At 36.6% G+C, this 16,769-nt stretch overlaps 1 protein-coding gene across 5 annotated transcripts in view; it reads right to left on the bottom strand.

Moving 5' to 3' along the window:
- LOC148369679 (protein FAM184A-like) overlaps positions 1 to 14,995 on the bottom strand; it is a 42,321-nt gene extending 27,326 nt beyond the window's left edge. For 4 of the 5 annotated variants that reach the window (XM_088331796.1, XM_088331800.1, XM_088331801.1 and 1 more), the window contains exons 1-6: positions 14,494 to 14,995; positions 8,373 to 8,450; positions 6,818 to 6,952; positions 5,473 to 5,571; positions 1,858 to 2,064; positions 26 to 199 (exon numbers count right to left, since the gene is read on the bottom strand). In XM_088331796.1, the coding sequence (XP_088187922.1) occupies positions 26 to 199; positions 1,858 to 2,064; positions 5,473 to 5,571; positions 6,818 to 6,952; positions 8,373 to 8,450; positions 14,494 to 14,694 (894 nt within the window). In that variant the 5' untranslated portion in view covers positions 14,695 to 14,995. The remainder of the gene's footprint in view (positions 1 to 25; positions 200 to 1,857; positions 2,065 to 5,472; positions 5,572 to 6,817; positions 6,953 to 8,372; positions 8,451 to 14,493) is intronic. The other variant, XM_088331799.1, reaches the window with a different exon arrangement.
- Positions 14,996 to 16,769: the final 1,774 nt, after the last annotated feature.

The following is a 16,769-nucleotide window of genomic DNA, read 5'->3' as shown; positions in this document are numbered from 1 at the left end:
TGAATGTGTTAAAAAGGGATTACACCTCAGTCCTTTTCCAGGCCAGCAGGTTTTCAGTGGTAAGCTGGTGTGTCCTTGTCATGGCCTCCAGCTCACGTTCGTAATACTCCTGAGCTTTGGCCAGTTTGGCCTCATATTCCTCCACTACCCTGACCTTATCCTTGGTGAGCTCCTCTACCCGCTCCATCAAAGACTCTACCTGTTTGTAAAAAAAAAATAACAATAATAAAATAAAGATAGTTGCTGCTGTTAACAATTCAAATGTGTGGTTAAAAGTTGGTTAAAAAAGGAAGGATTTTGGCATTTGTTTCTATCCCTAAATCTCTCGCATTCCTAGAAACAAATACATTATTAAAAGGACTGCAAAAAAAATTACACAGAAATTTGCCTTAGGCTTATGAAAACGACATTAGGCAATCGTTTTGTTAAAAGTAAGATACATTACAGATTAATTACAGTATTTATATAAGAATTTGTATCAAAAGTGTAATATCTATCAATATCTATCAAATAATCACATTAATTGACAACTACTTTTATATTTCGATTAACTGTTTACATACCTTTTGGATTAAAAAACCTTCAAATCCACTAAATCCAACATAAACTGAATTACAGGCATCTTTTTACAATTTTATTATACATTTGGATATTATTAAACAGTATAGATTTTTTTTATTTGATCCAATTCAATTGTCTTTTTGACAATTTTTAATAAATTATTAAAATAAAGCAGCTTTAGAGGTTACCCTCCAGTACAAATTCAATGTCAGTCTTTCACTTCAATTGTTTCATCAAATTTTACCAACAACAACTGTAAATCAGATTACGACACTAATGCAATAAAATTCGTGGCTTTTTCATTTGTTCTCTTATGTGTCATGAAAAAATTAAAGCAAACTAAACATCTTAAGTGCAGTTCATAACTGCTGAAATTATCTTAAGCACCTTTAATTCCCTGGCTCAAGGTGAGAACGGACCATCCTTCTTAGTGTTTCTTAAGAACTCATTTTATTGTCCTTTTGTACATTTTATAAATATATATACAGCCTAATGCCATTTGCAGACAGGTCGCCAATAGCAAGACGCCGTTAATGCTTCAAATTGTGTTGATCACGCATTTGCCATTACCTGGCCATTCAAAATGGCGACATCAGTTATAATTTTGTAATTTCACAGTGTTAATAAAAGCGTCCTACCAATTTACCTAGGAACTAATGTATAGTCAAAGAACACAACATGCCTATGCAAAAGATAAAAGAAAGTACTGTCACAATTGCAACACCGTCACTTTCATGATGGTTGCCACAGTAATGGACTTCTCCTTGTCAGTTTCTGCTTCTCCTTGTATTTTGAGGACATTTTGGCGACTAGAGACTAATGTATCTGAAAAGTGTGTCTGAAACGTTTCCAGATATTACTCTGTTGTTTTGTATTTTGAGCACACGCGTTGTGAGTGAGCGGCTGTCTGTTTTCCTGTGGCTTTTCCATATTTGATACTTGATGTCATTTTCATTCAAAAAGTGCACCCGCAAACCAAACGCCAGAAGCAAAAAGCTTATTGCTAGCAGTGACGCACACCGATGGCACCAGGTCTGCACGTGGCTGTAGTGATTTGCAAATACTAATACATTTTACTTGTATAGATTTTGTCATTTTTCAGATTTGCTAGATTAAGTTGATAGGAAAAGAAAAATGTGTGTAAAAGAGCGGGATGACATGCAACAACCACAACAAAAAATAAGGCCACCAAAAATAGCAATTATCCATTTAAGTAACTTGCTGCACAAAGGATTTGACTCTCCATAAACTAGAGGTAGTGAACGTCAACCTCTTCTATCTTCCTTTCTGTCCCACCTCTTGTCTATGGAGCTCAGCCAATTTCTCCTGGTCTTCAGTGGAAGTCGCACTCTGGTTCTGTTGGCTGTTTAGGAGTTCCTCCACCTCATCCCGGTGGCTGCACCTCAGCTCCTCAAGTGCTCGTCGCTTTTCCGCCTCAAACTGGGCCTGAGCTTGGCTGAACGCCCGCAGCTTCTCCTCAAAATCTCGACGCATCTCCTCCACCTAGTGAGATCACGGGAAATATTCTATTCCGTTCGGAAGGGACAATTTGTGCCGAGCCCGACTTCCACAAAGTCGTTTACTCCAAAACTGCAAAATATAATTCACTGTAACAACTTGAGCTGAGCTGACACGAGCGGAATGCTTGCAGCTTGTCTAGCATAAGAAACATTCAGCTAAAATGAATCACACAAGCGTGAAGTGGAAAAAAATAAATATTAAAAAATGCAATATGAAATGCTGTGGTTTATGTCCACTCCAAGGTCCAAAAAGAATATTGAGGGACTGTACATTGGGGGAAAAATAAAAAATGTTTGCGGTGTGGAATGCAATGATTAAAATTGTATTATTTAATTCGTTTTTACAATTGAGTTGCTATGATTCAAGCGATGATTTTTTTCAAACAGCTGCAACCAGCAGGATGTCCAGTATCCTGCAAGTATTTTATGAACATTGAAAGACCATATCAAGAAAATGGTAAATCGATAACGCCTTTATAAAGGTACAGAAAGACAAAATTTAACATCAAATTATATCATAATTACACCAGATTATCACTGACACAAACAAAGGCGGCTAAAGGGACAGTGTGTAATATTTAGTGCCTCCTAGTGGTACAAAAAACATTCATCCAATAAAAAACAAGACAAAAAAAACGTTGATTTAAATACTAGGCAAAAATACATTTAGTATCATACCAATTATAGTTTTTATTTTTTGTGACAGGCCTTTCTATTTTTTAAAAGCATGGTTTGAGAAGTTTTTCTAGGTCTTAAACAATGGAATCCCCACTAAAGTTGGTGCCATATTGTCTGGCAGGATGCTGCCATGCTGTGCTGTGCATCACTGGCACTCGCTCATACCAGACAACACAGTGCCAACTAGTAGTCAAATATTACACATTCTGGCTTTAAGTTTTTAATTACTAATGAATATTTGCGTTCCAGAATCTCAGTATTGCAAGTGGCCAATCCACAAAATAAGTTTAGGGGAAACTATTTTTGCATAAAAGCAACTAATTCAAAACTAGGCTGGCATATTGCCAGCGTGAAGAAGCAGCTCACTGATCAAGAAACATTTTTAGTGCCAAGAACGTTTCAACAGTTTCCTGTAGTTTGTTGTGGCTGGATGTAATTGTCAGCTGGTTGAAATTCAATCTGATCATTAACATACGCAGCTTTCGTGTTTCATGAAGATCAAACATTTTTGAAATATTGTGCAACATTAGCAAAAAAACAAGATTCCTTTTTTTTTTTTAGGAAATAAACTATTTTGTTTTTAATACTTGCAAATGAATTACCAATCAACATTCATCCATCCATCCATTATCTGCACCGCTTATCCTCAGGAGGGTCGCGGGGGTGCTGGAGCCCATCCCAGCTATCTTCGGGCAGTGGGCAGAGGGCAACTCACTCGCTCATTCACACCTAGGGACAATTTTAATCGGCCAATTAACCTGACATGCATGCATGTTTTTGGAATGTGGGAGGAAACCGGAGTGCCCGGAGGACATCCACGCAAGCATGGGGGGAACATGCAAACTCCAGACAGGTATGTTTGATCTCATGACCTCAAAACTGTGCAACACACACGCTAACTAATCAACATATTTTGTAAAAAATAACATAGCACTAGCAACTAGAGGAAAATAAAAGAAATACAAATAATGCACTAAAAAATCTACAAAAATGGATAATATATATATATATATATATATATATATATATATATATATATATATATATATATATATATATATATATATATTAAATATATGAATGAGCAGAAAACAAGCTACTTCATTTTTATTGGGAAATAAATGAATCTTAATAGACAAAAATCAATTATCTATTCATTATTTTAACATACAAAAATGCGTTTATTCGAGGAATCAACTCCTTTCTCTGAAGAATTCTCGTGCCGGCGTGATTCCCCATTTACCTTACGAGGTGAGGGGGCCCTATCGTGGCTGCAGATCCGGAGCTAAGGTAGAGGCTAAGCACTGAACGAGCTGGGGTCAATCATGGACAATTCATCACATCCACTACACAGCATCATCTCCAAACAGAAGAGCAGCTTCAGTGACAGACTGCTGTCACAGTTTTGTTCCACGGACAGACTGAGGAGTTAATTTCTTCCTCATGCCATGAGGCTCCTTAACTCCATCCGGGGGAGTAAAAGCCCACATTAAACCCCACCCCACATTTGGATATTATTGCATATTATTATTATTTTTATTACAGTGTGTATTTTCCTTAGCACTCTTTAAATACTCTATATCAACACGTTATAGTAGGTATTTTTGTATTCTATATCTTTTATTTTATTATTTTATTTTTCAACACAAAGATGTGCTGGAAGTGTGAATTTCCCTACGGGGTGAATAAAGTATGTATCTATCTATCTATCTATCTATCTATCTATCTATCTATCTATCTATCTATCTATCTATCTATCTATCTATCTATCTATCTATCTATCTATCTATCTATCTATCTGTCCGTCCGTCCGTCCGTCCGTCCGTCTGTCTGTCTGTCTGTCTGTCTGTCCGTCTATCTATCTATCTTATTTGTGAAAACATTACAATAGTACGTTTAAAACTAGAGCCAATTGAAGAAAATGCAATTGATGCTGAAAAAGTCCGACAAAAATTCCAAATGGTTGCCAACATAAGCAGAAAACAGTCTATTTCCCTTTAATAGATTTGAAAACGTAGAAATATTTGAAAATGTGCAAATCATGTAATACTGTTTATGTATGTTATTGTATTGTTCAACTGTTGTTTGTGTAAATATTTTGTGATTCTCTTTTTTTGATTAGTGGTAGATGCGTTTTCTCTAGGCTGTGCCCAAATAAACTTTATTCATTTAATTCATTAGCCATTAATTACTTGTCAGAAGATTAATACAGTACTTTTAAAACTAGAGCCAATTAAAAAAATGCAATTCATGTTTAGTAAAAATGAAATGAAAAATTTAAATATTTAGTACCACTAAAAAAACAAGCTTGTTTTACTTTTATTTGGAAATAAATAATCATCAATCAACTATTGTGTAAAGTTTAATACAATACTTTTAAAACTAGAGCCAGTTAAAAGATAGATACCATTTTCCACTAATCAACAGAGAATTACTCAGAAACTACCGGCACTAAAAAAAAGACATTTCTAGAGTTAATTTTTTTATAGGTGAATATCGTTGGTTGGTTGGATCCCTTAACCACCAGGGTGGTAGGGGCACCATTTCCTGGTGTGTATCTTGGGAAAGTACAGCCTGGTGGCGCCCATCCCTCTCCAGGACAACATATGTTTCTACCAGGTCTCGAAACGGGGACCTTTTGAGTGTCAGGCAGGATCTAACGCTATATTATTCACATAAATTTGCCTGCTTCTGTGTGTGTGTGTATGTATACCTCTCTGCTCATTGAAACCACACGTTGTGTGTGTTGGGCTTCGGTGCAAAGGTGTGAATCTTCCATTCTTTGTCTGTACATCTCAAACTCAGCAAGAGCCTGCAAAATAAAGAAGCATCCATCACGTCCTGTTTCAGTATTCTGTCTCCCACACTTGAGTCAGTGACAGAGCAAATAAAGACAGTCTATTTTTTTCTGTCAGCACTAAATTGGTTTGTAGATTGTTTTCCCATTTCAGTAGTAAACTGGGCTATAAGAAAATGCAAACTAAAGACAGAGCCAATATTCAAATTCAGGGTGAGTCAGAGACACTAATAGTATAGTTTACAATTCTGAAACTGTTTTCGGCTCCAAAATAAATTGAAACCACAATTACAGAAGACCCCCTGGATATATCGTTCTCTCTTTACGTGTTCAGTTTAAGGAGAGGAATAAGATGATTTTTCAAACCCTCTTATGCCATTTTTCCTACTACACATCATCAACAATAACAAATATTTTACGTGCCCCAAGATGTATAGAATTTAAACTAAGCTGTCGGTGTCCGTGCATATTACGAGTTCCACCTCTCAGATGCCTGTCTGCTATTGGTTAAAGCCACATAAAATGCTAGTCCGCTATTAGTTTGCAACATGAAAATGTGAAAGTACAAATATGCGATCTACGCATGATCTACATGCCACAATGCTATTTAGTGCAGTGTCTTGTGTACGTTGCGATTCAGTGATACAGTACTGTATTTTTGTACTGTACATTTATTTGCTATGGCTTGCGGTGTTGCTAATGACAAAAGAAAAAACATAATAACCATGGGAAAGAAGCATGCGTTTATGAAGAAATAGAAAGGAGTCATATGAATCGCTTCTCTTGCTAAGTCTTGTAGCCATAACCAATCAATGATTATTTTATTATTGAAAATAAGGAAAATCAAGAAATCTTATGAGGGCTTGACAGTGTTTACAAAAGCAAGTTTTGTAGTTTTATTTTTAATCCACTGCCCCCCTTCTGCATCCACTTGCTACTCTACCCGAGTAGCTCAAGTCACATTAAACTAAAAGTGAATACGATTTCATTTTTCCTTTACACTTATATTTATTTGAACGTATCCATATACATTACACATACGTAGTACTTACTATGTACTAATTTGTTATGTTATTGTGGTTATCTGTAGTACCGGGGAAAAGGCAGTTAGAAAAACTCAAGCTGATTACTATCAGTTTTAATCCCGATCTAACAAGAATTTTACTTTGCGAATCCCATCTCAGAAAGGATTAATGTCATATCCCAAGGGTCATCTGTAAATGTATTCCAGAAACCAATAAATTAGGTCTCAAATTGTAACCTGTCTTTTCATATGTTCGTGTAGCTCGACAGATTCCTCCAGACTAGTCAGCCGGCGGCGCAAGTCAGCCTCGTCCACCATTTTGCTCTTGTACTGCATGATTTTGTCTCGGGTTTCTGTCACGATGTGCTGCACCTAAGCCAGACAAAAACAGTTTAAGTATTCATCTCAAGAAAAATGACATCAGAAAAAAACGGGTGGGTGACGAGATTGTGATCTCATAAAATGTAAATATCGTCAAACATTCTCTGGTTTGTTACGGCAGATCTGGCTTGGATTTAGTCCATATTTTCGCTAACGCAACCCTAATGCAAAAAAATAAAGCAGCTAATGCAACGTTCACTGACCTTAATTACCAATGTTGATGCTAGAATTGTGGACATTGCAGCTAGCACTTGGGCCTGGAATAATCCTGTATTTCCCTAATGTAGCTGCTGGTCGCATTGGAATAGTAATTATTTGGTGGACGTTTTCGCATTAGCAACTAGCATCACTTGAGGAGTTGAAGCTGAATAATTTAGCAGCTAATGCCAGGTTCACACACCTCAGCAACTAATGCTAGGATTATGGAAGTTGTCGCTCGCTCTTTGGCCTGGGTTTAGCCTATATTTTTGCTAACACAGCTGCTAGTCGCATTAGCAAATATGTATCAATTTGGTGGCTAGATTGACTTATGCAGCTAGCATTATTTTAGGGGTGATTGCTAAATAATAACTAGCATTTTATGTCAAGTTCTAGGACCTTAACTACAAATTCCAAGGCTAGAATTGTGGATACAGTCACTAGGATATTATGTTTTAAACTTTCATATATTTTTACAAAGCGAATGTCATAAATTTGGTGGATAGATTTGCTTTAGTGACTAGCATCTATTTAAGGATTATTGCGAAATAATTTTGCAGGCAATGTCATGTTCACTGACTTTAACTACCAATGTTATTACTAGAATTGTAGACACGTCTGTTAGCATTTAGGCCTGCATTAAACCCATATTTTTGATGATTGAAGTGATAGCATACATTTCGTGGCCATTTTTGCTTTAGCAACTGCCATCACTTTAGGAGTCAGTGCTAAATAAGAGTATATAATGCCAAATTCACGGACCTTAACTACCAATGCTAATGCTATAATTCTGGACACGGCCAGAAGCACTTAGGCCTGGATTAAACTTGTATTTTCGCTAATGCAGCCGCGAGTCACATTGGAAAATAGCAATTATTTGGTATCCTAAAACGGCAAATGTTGTTTCTTTAGGTGAAAAATGAAATAAAAATGTGCTAAAGAGTCACCCTTTTTGTTTTTTTTCTTTATGGATTGTGATAAAGACGAGATCTGAGTTTTGTTTTTAAAAATGTATTGATATTTTGGACCATATTGCGCACCCCAATGTAAGGTATAAGGAGGCACAACCAATATTTTCTAGACAAATATACTTTTGTTGGCTTAATCACCTTTTTCACAACAAGAATTTACAACATCCTTTGTCTAGTATTCAAAGTCCATAAGGGAAGCCTGTCACAAAAATTGTTTTTAAATGGTGAGTAGAAATCAATACCTCATCCTCATGGGCTTCTCTTAGTGAATCAATCTCCTCTTCGTGCTCATCATTTTTGGTGTTGAGCGCATAGATAACCTGGAAGACGACAGGATGACAGACTAAGGATTGTGTGACTGCCATGTTGTCGATCTTGGATCGATAGCTGCACAATGATAAACCACGTTGTATCTACTATATCCAAGGTCGTGTTTTCCAAAGCAGTTGCATACTTGAGTGTTCATTTTATGGGTGTTAGACTTCAATCAGCGAGCGAGAGTCGAGTACAACAACACGTCTTTCTTGCTCATGCTCACTCACTCCCACAAGCATAAGCTGCCTCAGTGCTGCAGCTGATAGATATGCTCCTGTGAACGGAGAAGGTTTATGTAATTAAAAAAAGAGCTACAGCCGACTGAGACAGCCACCATTTCTCCAAAGGCAAAACATAGAACACTGTGGGCTGAATAGTAAATTTACCAGAGCTGGCTTATTTGCATTTTGAGAAGGCGAGTTAGGAAATTTAAAATAGTAGCATCTGCTTCATTCACCTCTAACGTCAAACCTACTTTCTAAGGATATTCAATTTACGGAGTTTGAGTGTGAATACTCATCGTTATTGCTTAATTTAGGTATATAATTTACAGTAAACCCTCATTTATCGCAGGGGTTAAATTCCAAAAAGGACCCGCGATGAGAGGTATCCATGAAGAAGGGATCTTGACTTTTTTATAATTATTTTATAATGAAATAATATTATACAGAGAAACTAAAGAACAAACATTTTTTTAAAAGGCTCAAGCATTTTTTCAAAAAAGGAAAAGAACTGTATAAACAAGTCAGTTAAACAAGTCAATGCAGAACACAATGCCTGATGCAAATCAGTGAAGTACCGAGGCCGTGAAGAGTGAACCACAGTATAGCAACTGTAACAATACAATTTAATATTGAAACAATATCAAGTCATTTTAACAAGGGGAATACATTTGTAGTTTGAAAGGGGATCACCAGGGAACTGTTTAATATTGCAATATAATGCTGAAGTATTTAATTGTATTGCAATAGTCTTGCCTTAAAATGCATTACTTTTTGGGGGTTATTCTTCTGCCAAATTCTCGATAAAAAGAAAATATTTGTTAAAGCAAAATAAAGCAGTGCTCCAAATGGGGTAGTTATAACAAAATATTGTCTTACTCTTTCAAAATTTGGGGAAATATTCAGCGTAGATATTCTATTTATATATATATATATATATATATATATATATATATATATATATATATATATATATATATATATATATATATATATATATATATATATATATATATATATATATATAAAAACTCAAAGTGAAATGTATTAATGGCCAGGAGTAAATATCTTTGTAGACTCGTATGTTTTCATATTATTTCTGTAAACAAACGTCATATATTAAAGGTTTGGTTGTTGTTTAGGTGTCCTTTAGAAGTTGAACATTTTAAAAAAGCTGTTCGGGGCCGAACAAATTAGGTAGGAAGAATGGGGTGTGGGGAGAGTGCTGTCAAGGGAAGTAATGCTCGTTGCCACATATTTCTTTATGTTTCTATTTGTTAGTGTAGCACAGGGGTCTTGAACTTTTTTGACTCAAAACAACTACAAAATAATTATTATTGATTTCTGATTTTCAGAAAGCAACACCATTTATGTTAAGATAAAACCATCAAAACCGCTTTCCAGACAAAAGCTAATTCTTCAGCACATTTCAGTTCACTGTGTGTCATTTATTGATTTGATCAAATCTATGAAATCATAATAATAATAATGCCAGAGCTTGTGTCACATTTCACTACAAATTTACTACTTAAAATGTGTATTCCTCCTGCAGTTACCTAAGTGTAGAGGCTCATTTTGACCATCATTTTTGTCCTAAACCATGGCTTCAAAACAATGTCCGAGCAACGGTCTTTTGTAAAAATATCAATAAATATTGCAAACAAGGATACCAATGAATATACCTTCGGTGCAGACAACACTTGGTGAAGGGAAGAAGCCGTGCGCGTGCTGTGTGTATAGCTCCCTCCTATTCTTACTGTTCACCCAATCAAATTGCTCTGGCTGCTTTGCTAGTTTTTGGGTGTTTACAGTTTGTAATGTTGTTTTTTGTCATGAAGTGTCTCAACAGTGAACATTTATTGTTTAATGAGCTTCCATATAAACGAGTCTTTAACAATGTACAACCAAAACAGGGTATGTTGGTGTGATACCTTGACTGCAAATTGTGATTAAGACCTTGCCCTTCATAACTGGACCGAGCCTTGCATGTATTAATTTCAATTAATTGTGGAGGTTCCATTTTTTTCTCCAAGCATGATGTAATGGGCTATAGGTTTCCCCTGGTGTAGCATGACAATTGTGAAAATATGCCTCTTTTATTGACAGTCCAAATGCCCCAAAAATGAGTTTATTTAAGCGCATCCAATAAATGCACGTACTTGCACGCATCATGAACGAGCATATGAGATATAAGTAAAAATGATGCAAACTTTGTAAAGCTTCAATAACAAAGTATATTGTAAGTAATAAAATAGCAATTTTCTTGCTGAAAGAAAGATGCAAAAAGCTTTTTTATTTAGAGATCGGAGATTTTATGGATTTCGATAAAATAAATCAACCCTGTTTAAGTGTTGATGCTTTTTTGAGCTCTCATTCAACATAATGCGTTTGACTTAGTAGTAAGATCATAATGTGACGATAACAAAAGAAGCAGGTTGATAGAGGCCAACAACAGCGTTGTGTGCAGACAAATACGTGACGTGTCCACTTGAAAGACGAGGTACATGGGAAGAAAAGAAGAGACGAAAGCAGCTGGCATCATTACAATAACTATGTATAATTAAAGGCAGCTTCCATCAAAGGTTTGCACAAAACACAAAGCTGAAACAGACTTTCTTCACCTTGCCTCAGGTTCTGTGCACAAAGATAGGATGAGATATGGAATTGAATTTCTTGCTTAGCCTAGATACAGCTCAACAAAATTAACTACTCAAGCTGTGATCCTCGAGGGCTGCATTTCTTTTCATCCACTAGTACTCAAATGATCGGCACTGGTATTACCTGCTTTATAAGAGGCCTTTGAATTTGGAGTTTTAGAAGGAGGAAAAATATTTAAAATACAGCAGTAGAACTCTTGAGGGCCAGTGTATCAGATATTTTGAACAGCTGTCCAAGAATGGTTGAAATCAATGATCGTGCTTTATTTTACAGTTGTTTAAAGAAATTATTAGACAATTTCAAACGGTACATTTATAAATGTTCAAGGGAAGGGGGTGGTCAATTGTAATATACAATTAACAAGATGGTTTGGGAGTCCACAAGTTGCTTAGTGTTCAGAATACCAATTCCTCTGAATGTGCAAGATGAGTATTTCTGTCGCTAACATGAAACAATAATACCATCTAGTTGTACAAAATCATCTTGACGCTAATCCGATATTTCCCACTCCATTTAGCTCAATTTGTTCTGTTTTACAAAAAAAAAAAAAACACGTTTTGCCTCCAACTTACTAGGTCCATCATTTCTTATTGAGGAAAAAAAAGTTATTTAAGTAAAATGAAAAACAATGCTACCAATTCCAATATACAGTGTAAAAGGTAACTTTCAATGCACTGATATGCAGGATGCTTTGAGATTTTTTTCCCCAAAAACACTGAATGCATTTTGGTGCAATAATATTATAAAAAGACTCCCTTTGCAAAGAGAAATGGTCTCCAAACTACTTGTGACACTAAATAACAAGAAAAAGAAAATCCCTGCTTAGCTAATCTCTAAATGACACCATAGCAGAAAAAAACTCCCCTTTGGGATGCAAAAACAAACGGATGTAGCGCCACACATTAATAATCCTTATTAATGTTTTTGTGGCTTGCCAGAAAGTCATCTCATTTGTTGTCATTAAAGCATACAGGGATTTTGTTGTGAATTACTGCAAAGCAAACTCGGACAAAATGGATTTAGTTTAGCTCAGCTGTGCACGTTTGAATCGAGCCATGCTGTCACATGATCACATTCACAACTACCGCATTTATACGTGTATGAACGTGCAGCCCTTGCGCTTGGAGGCAACGGGAATCAAACCTAGGTCAGGGCAATGAAAGGACCGAATTCTAACCCCGGGATCACCAGTAGTATGGTTCAGTGGTCAGCTACCACCGGGCGGCGGACTGGGTCGTTTGGTACCGTGCCGCCTGAAAGAAAAAAATTGCCCTTGCTTCTTGCTTATAACATCCATCTATCCATTATCTGCTTATCCTCAGTAGGGTCGCGGGGGTGCAGGAGCCAATCCCAGCTATCTTCGGGCAGTGGGCAGGGGACACCCTGAACTGGTTGCCAGCCAGTCGCAGGGCACACAGAGACAGACAATTCACTCGTTCATTCACACCTAGGGACAATTTGGACCAACCAATTAACCTGACATGCATGTTTTTGAAATGTGGGAGGAAACCGGAGTGCCCGGAGGAAACCGACGCAAGCACGGGGAGAACATGCAAACTCTGCACAGGAGGATTCGGTCCCATGGCCCCAGAACTGTACCACGGACGTGCTAACCACTCATCCGCCGTGCCGCTTGCTTGTAACATTTTTTGCATTTTTAAAACTAAAAAACCTCCAAGTTTGTTAAGTTTTACAATGGTGAATTAGATTACATTTGGGAAATAATTGATCAGTCGTCAAAAATCGCTCAATACTGCGAACCACATAAGCTCATCATTGGATGCTACAGGATTTACATTCAGATTGCAGCAGTGCGAACACTGTTGATGATAAGCGAAAAGGCGTTAAGGTTTTTATACCATAATAACACTAATTGTACTCACGTACCACATTGCTTCACATTTTTTTATTTTGAAGTCGCCCGTGGTAGGTCAATTGTTGTATAATGTTGTTTTGGGTGAACTTCTTTCCATAATGCTCCATTACAACCATAACTCTTTCCCATAATACTCCATTACATTTTTCCACTACTACAATTGTAATGAAGCATTAAGGGATTGAGTTCAGCCAAAACAACGTTGTACAGCGATTGACCAATTATGTGCGTCTTCAAGACGAAAAAAGCAAGACAACTACTGAAAATAAGAATAGAGTGAAGATGAGGTAAAATCTAATGCCAATTCAGATATCATCCAGATTTTTAGTGGACAGGTGACAATAGAGTGGATTTAAGCCCTTCATTATTATTATTATTATTATTATCAATGTTATTTTTATTATGAATATTGTCATTAGGTGGTCTGGCTGTGATAATATTGTCAGATATTAAACCGTTCCACGGTATAGAAAAGGTTGCCGACCAGTAGTATGGACTACATTTGAAAAAAACAGTATTATATCTCATTATCACACTATTTATAGTCATGATACCAGAGACGAATGTTAATTCCATTGTGCGTTTCCCACGTTACAATGACAACAAAATATTTTTTACTATTCTACTATATAATTCTATGCATCGTACGTGACAAATTTATTATATAAGGTGCACCAAAACTTTCAGTTCTTTAGATTTTAAAAAATTCATGTTTTTTTACACATATAAATACCGTAAACCCAACTTGAATTCGTTTGGTCTGCAGAGCAGGTGAATCGGTTTCACGTTGTGCAAAAACCCAAAACGTTTAGTAGACCTTTTGTCTGTTGCTTATGTTTCATAAAAAGAAAATACATCTCCTGGTCTTTTGCAGACATTGTGTTTCAGTTGAGCGAAAGCAACTCTCAGCTGCCACCTTAAATCAAATACTACCAAATAGTACAAGCGCTGCTCTCAGGTGCAAGGACAAAACCCTGCACCCCAACATTACGTAAGCCCCCAACCCCTTCTCTTCTCTTTAATTCATGTGGAAATGGCTGCTTTGAGAACATGCACAGGTTAGGCAGTTGATTTGAGTTTGCACACACAAGCATGAGGAAAAACACCTCTGTGGCGTTGTATTTTCAAAGACCTGCTTCTGTTTTTACTAGAGCATGACAGTAGGCACAATGCACCACATAGTCTGAATGAAATGCCTTCACTTGTTTACAAGCAACGTCCCAAACCTACGAGAGCTTCTCTCATTCACTCCACTACGCTATAACAAACCTGCGCCCAGCGTGTATCTCTCACCTTTGTCAACTGCGCAATCTTCTTGCTCATCTTCAAATGAAGATCTTGCGTGTATTCCATCGTTAAACCTGCATCGTAGAACATGTTGGATGTGGATGGCGGGACGTATTTGGCTGCTCCACCGCTGCCGCTGCTGTTGCTGCCGCTGGAGCCGCTTGTCGAGGTTCCGTAAACGGGCTGCCAGTTTGCTCCTGTCGCCATTTTTCACTTATAAACACAAGACGTTAGATCCGAAATGGGGAAAAGGGATTTACGCGCACAATCCTGCCATAGAGAGCAGGAACACGCCAAGCGAGGGGCGTCCCATCTTATTACGCACCAGCTGCTGGAGGCAGCGAGAGACAGATGTTATTCATCCATGTGCACAATGCACGCCCCTGTTTCTTTTCCCTTTTTAACGCAGGTCTAGCTCCAAACTGTTCATTTGATGCAGGTGGCGGCCGACATATTGACGCAGGACAGCTTGGTCGGCAGCATCCTGCATGATACATCCTGCAGTGAGACTCACTAATAACGATGTGTCGTTCGTGAACGGAAGGAGTCTATGAACCAACTCTTCACCAATCAAGAGCCTGTTCCCTTAGGGACGCTTTTTTCCTTCTTGGGATTGGTCAAATGCATGTGTTTTCAATGATTTCGGTGTTGATGACTTTAAATGTATCGAGGATAAAAAGATACAATTGTTATCTTTCTTTTTTTGTGGATCTGTAAATTATCTAATTATGTCTCCTGTGTTTTTCAGGGATAATGTGCTTTTTTTAAATGTAACGTGTTTTTTTAAATGTATATATTTTTAAAATGTATTTCATAGCTTATTAGTTGTTACACTGAAATGACAATCTTTTTAATTTACATTTTGTTGTGTTTTTCATAGATTCTGAGTTGCTCAACCTTAAAGTTGCTTAGTATAGAAAGGTTCAAAGTATAAATGAGTTAAAAATTCACTGTAGAGTGTAGAATGTATTCATTTATTTGTATTTCTTAGCTATGTTCTTCTTTTATCTTGTTTTTTTCTAATTTTTCTCCTTTCTCCTTTTTTTCTAGCTTTTAAATTCTATTTCTTGTCTTTACTTTTTCTCTTTTTCTCATTTTCTTCTTTTAATTATTCCCTTCTTTCATAACTTTTATTTCACTTTTCCGTGCTGTGTTTCTTGCTTTCTTCGTCTATTTTATAATTTTTATGATTTTTTCTTTGCTTGTATCTTTTTTATTTTGTCTTACCTTTTAACTTCACTTTTCTAGCTTTTTATTTTTCTTCATTTTTCCACCTTTTTCCATTATACTTTATTCTTTTTTTCAACTTTAGTTAATTTTCTTCACGGTGTTTTCCCTCTCATACGTTTTTCTTGTATTTCGCTCTTTTCCTTTTTCTCTTGTTAAGTTTTTTTTTGCTTCTTTTTTGGTTTTGTCTTTTTCTTTTTTCCGTTTTTTGATTTAATGTTTCGCCATTTCTTAAGCAATTTTGTTTATAATGTTACATAATGATTGATAATGTTTGGATGAACGCAAAAAAAAAACCCGAAAGAGCCAAATGGTAGCCAAAAGAGCCGGCTCGTTTAATGAGCCAAGCTAAGAAAAACGGTGCTCTAAAAAGAGCCGGATTTGCCATCACTACTCACTAAGCTCTCTCCAGTGATGCCTTCATGGCTATCGGAAAGTTTACATAGGAATAGAAAAACGACTTACACTTTTAGCAAATAGACCAGGAAGAACGTGAATAATGCATAACTCTGCGCCAACCTTGAGTGAGAATGAATAAATGATAAGTCGAAAAATGCTTTCTCATGTAAACAGTTTGTTTACTCATGTAATACAAACAACAATGTTGACGACTGTTCAACACTGACATCTTGTGGTTAAAAAATAATTGTACAATTAATGTTTTTTGATGCAAGTCCGAGGGATCTGCCCCACAACCGTTTCCTCACACACTGGCTAAAAAATAAATTAAAGAAAAGAAACTAATAAGATCATAGCAAAAAATAGCCTAAAATGTAACTCTGAAATGCAACACTTAACAACACTACCATTTTGCGCGTTAGACTACCACATCTCTCCCCTGAAAACAAGTTCACGGAGCCCGTATGCTTTTTTTCCATTCTGCATATTTGCTTTCTTCGTACTTTTATTAGACCAGTTCCGGCTGGAGAACATTAGGTTAGAGGAATGGGGATATGCTCGTTTTTTTTTTAAGTTTGTTTTCGTCATCAGAGTATAACAGCGGTTAAAAGGGTTTTTTGAGCGCTAAGAAGTGAGTGTACTTGCACAAAAATCAT

This window comes from Urocampus carinirostris, chromosome 3 (assembly GCF_059441175.1).
Source record: "Urocampus carinirostris isolate Australia breed hairy pipefish chromosome 3, RoL_Ucar_1.0, whole genome shotgun sequence".
NCBI lineage: Eukaryota > Metazoa > Chordata > Actinopteri > Syngnathiformes > Syngnathidae > Urocampus > Urocampus carinirostris.
The sequence above is the reverse complement of the archived record's forward strand: the minus strand, read 5'-3'. Positions and strand labels throughout refer to the sequence as shown.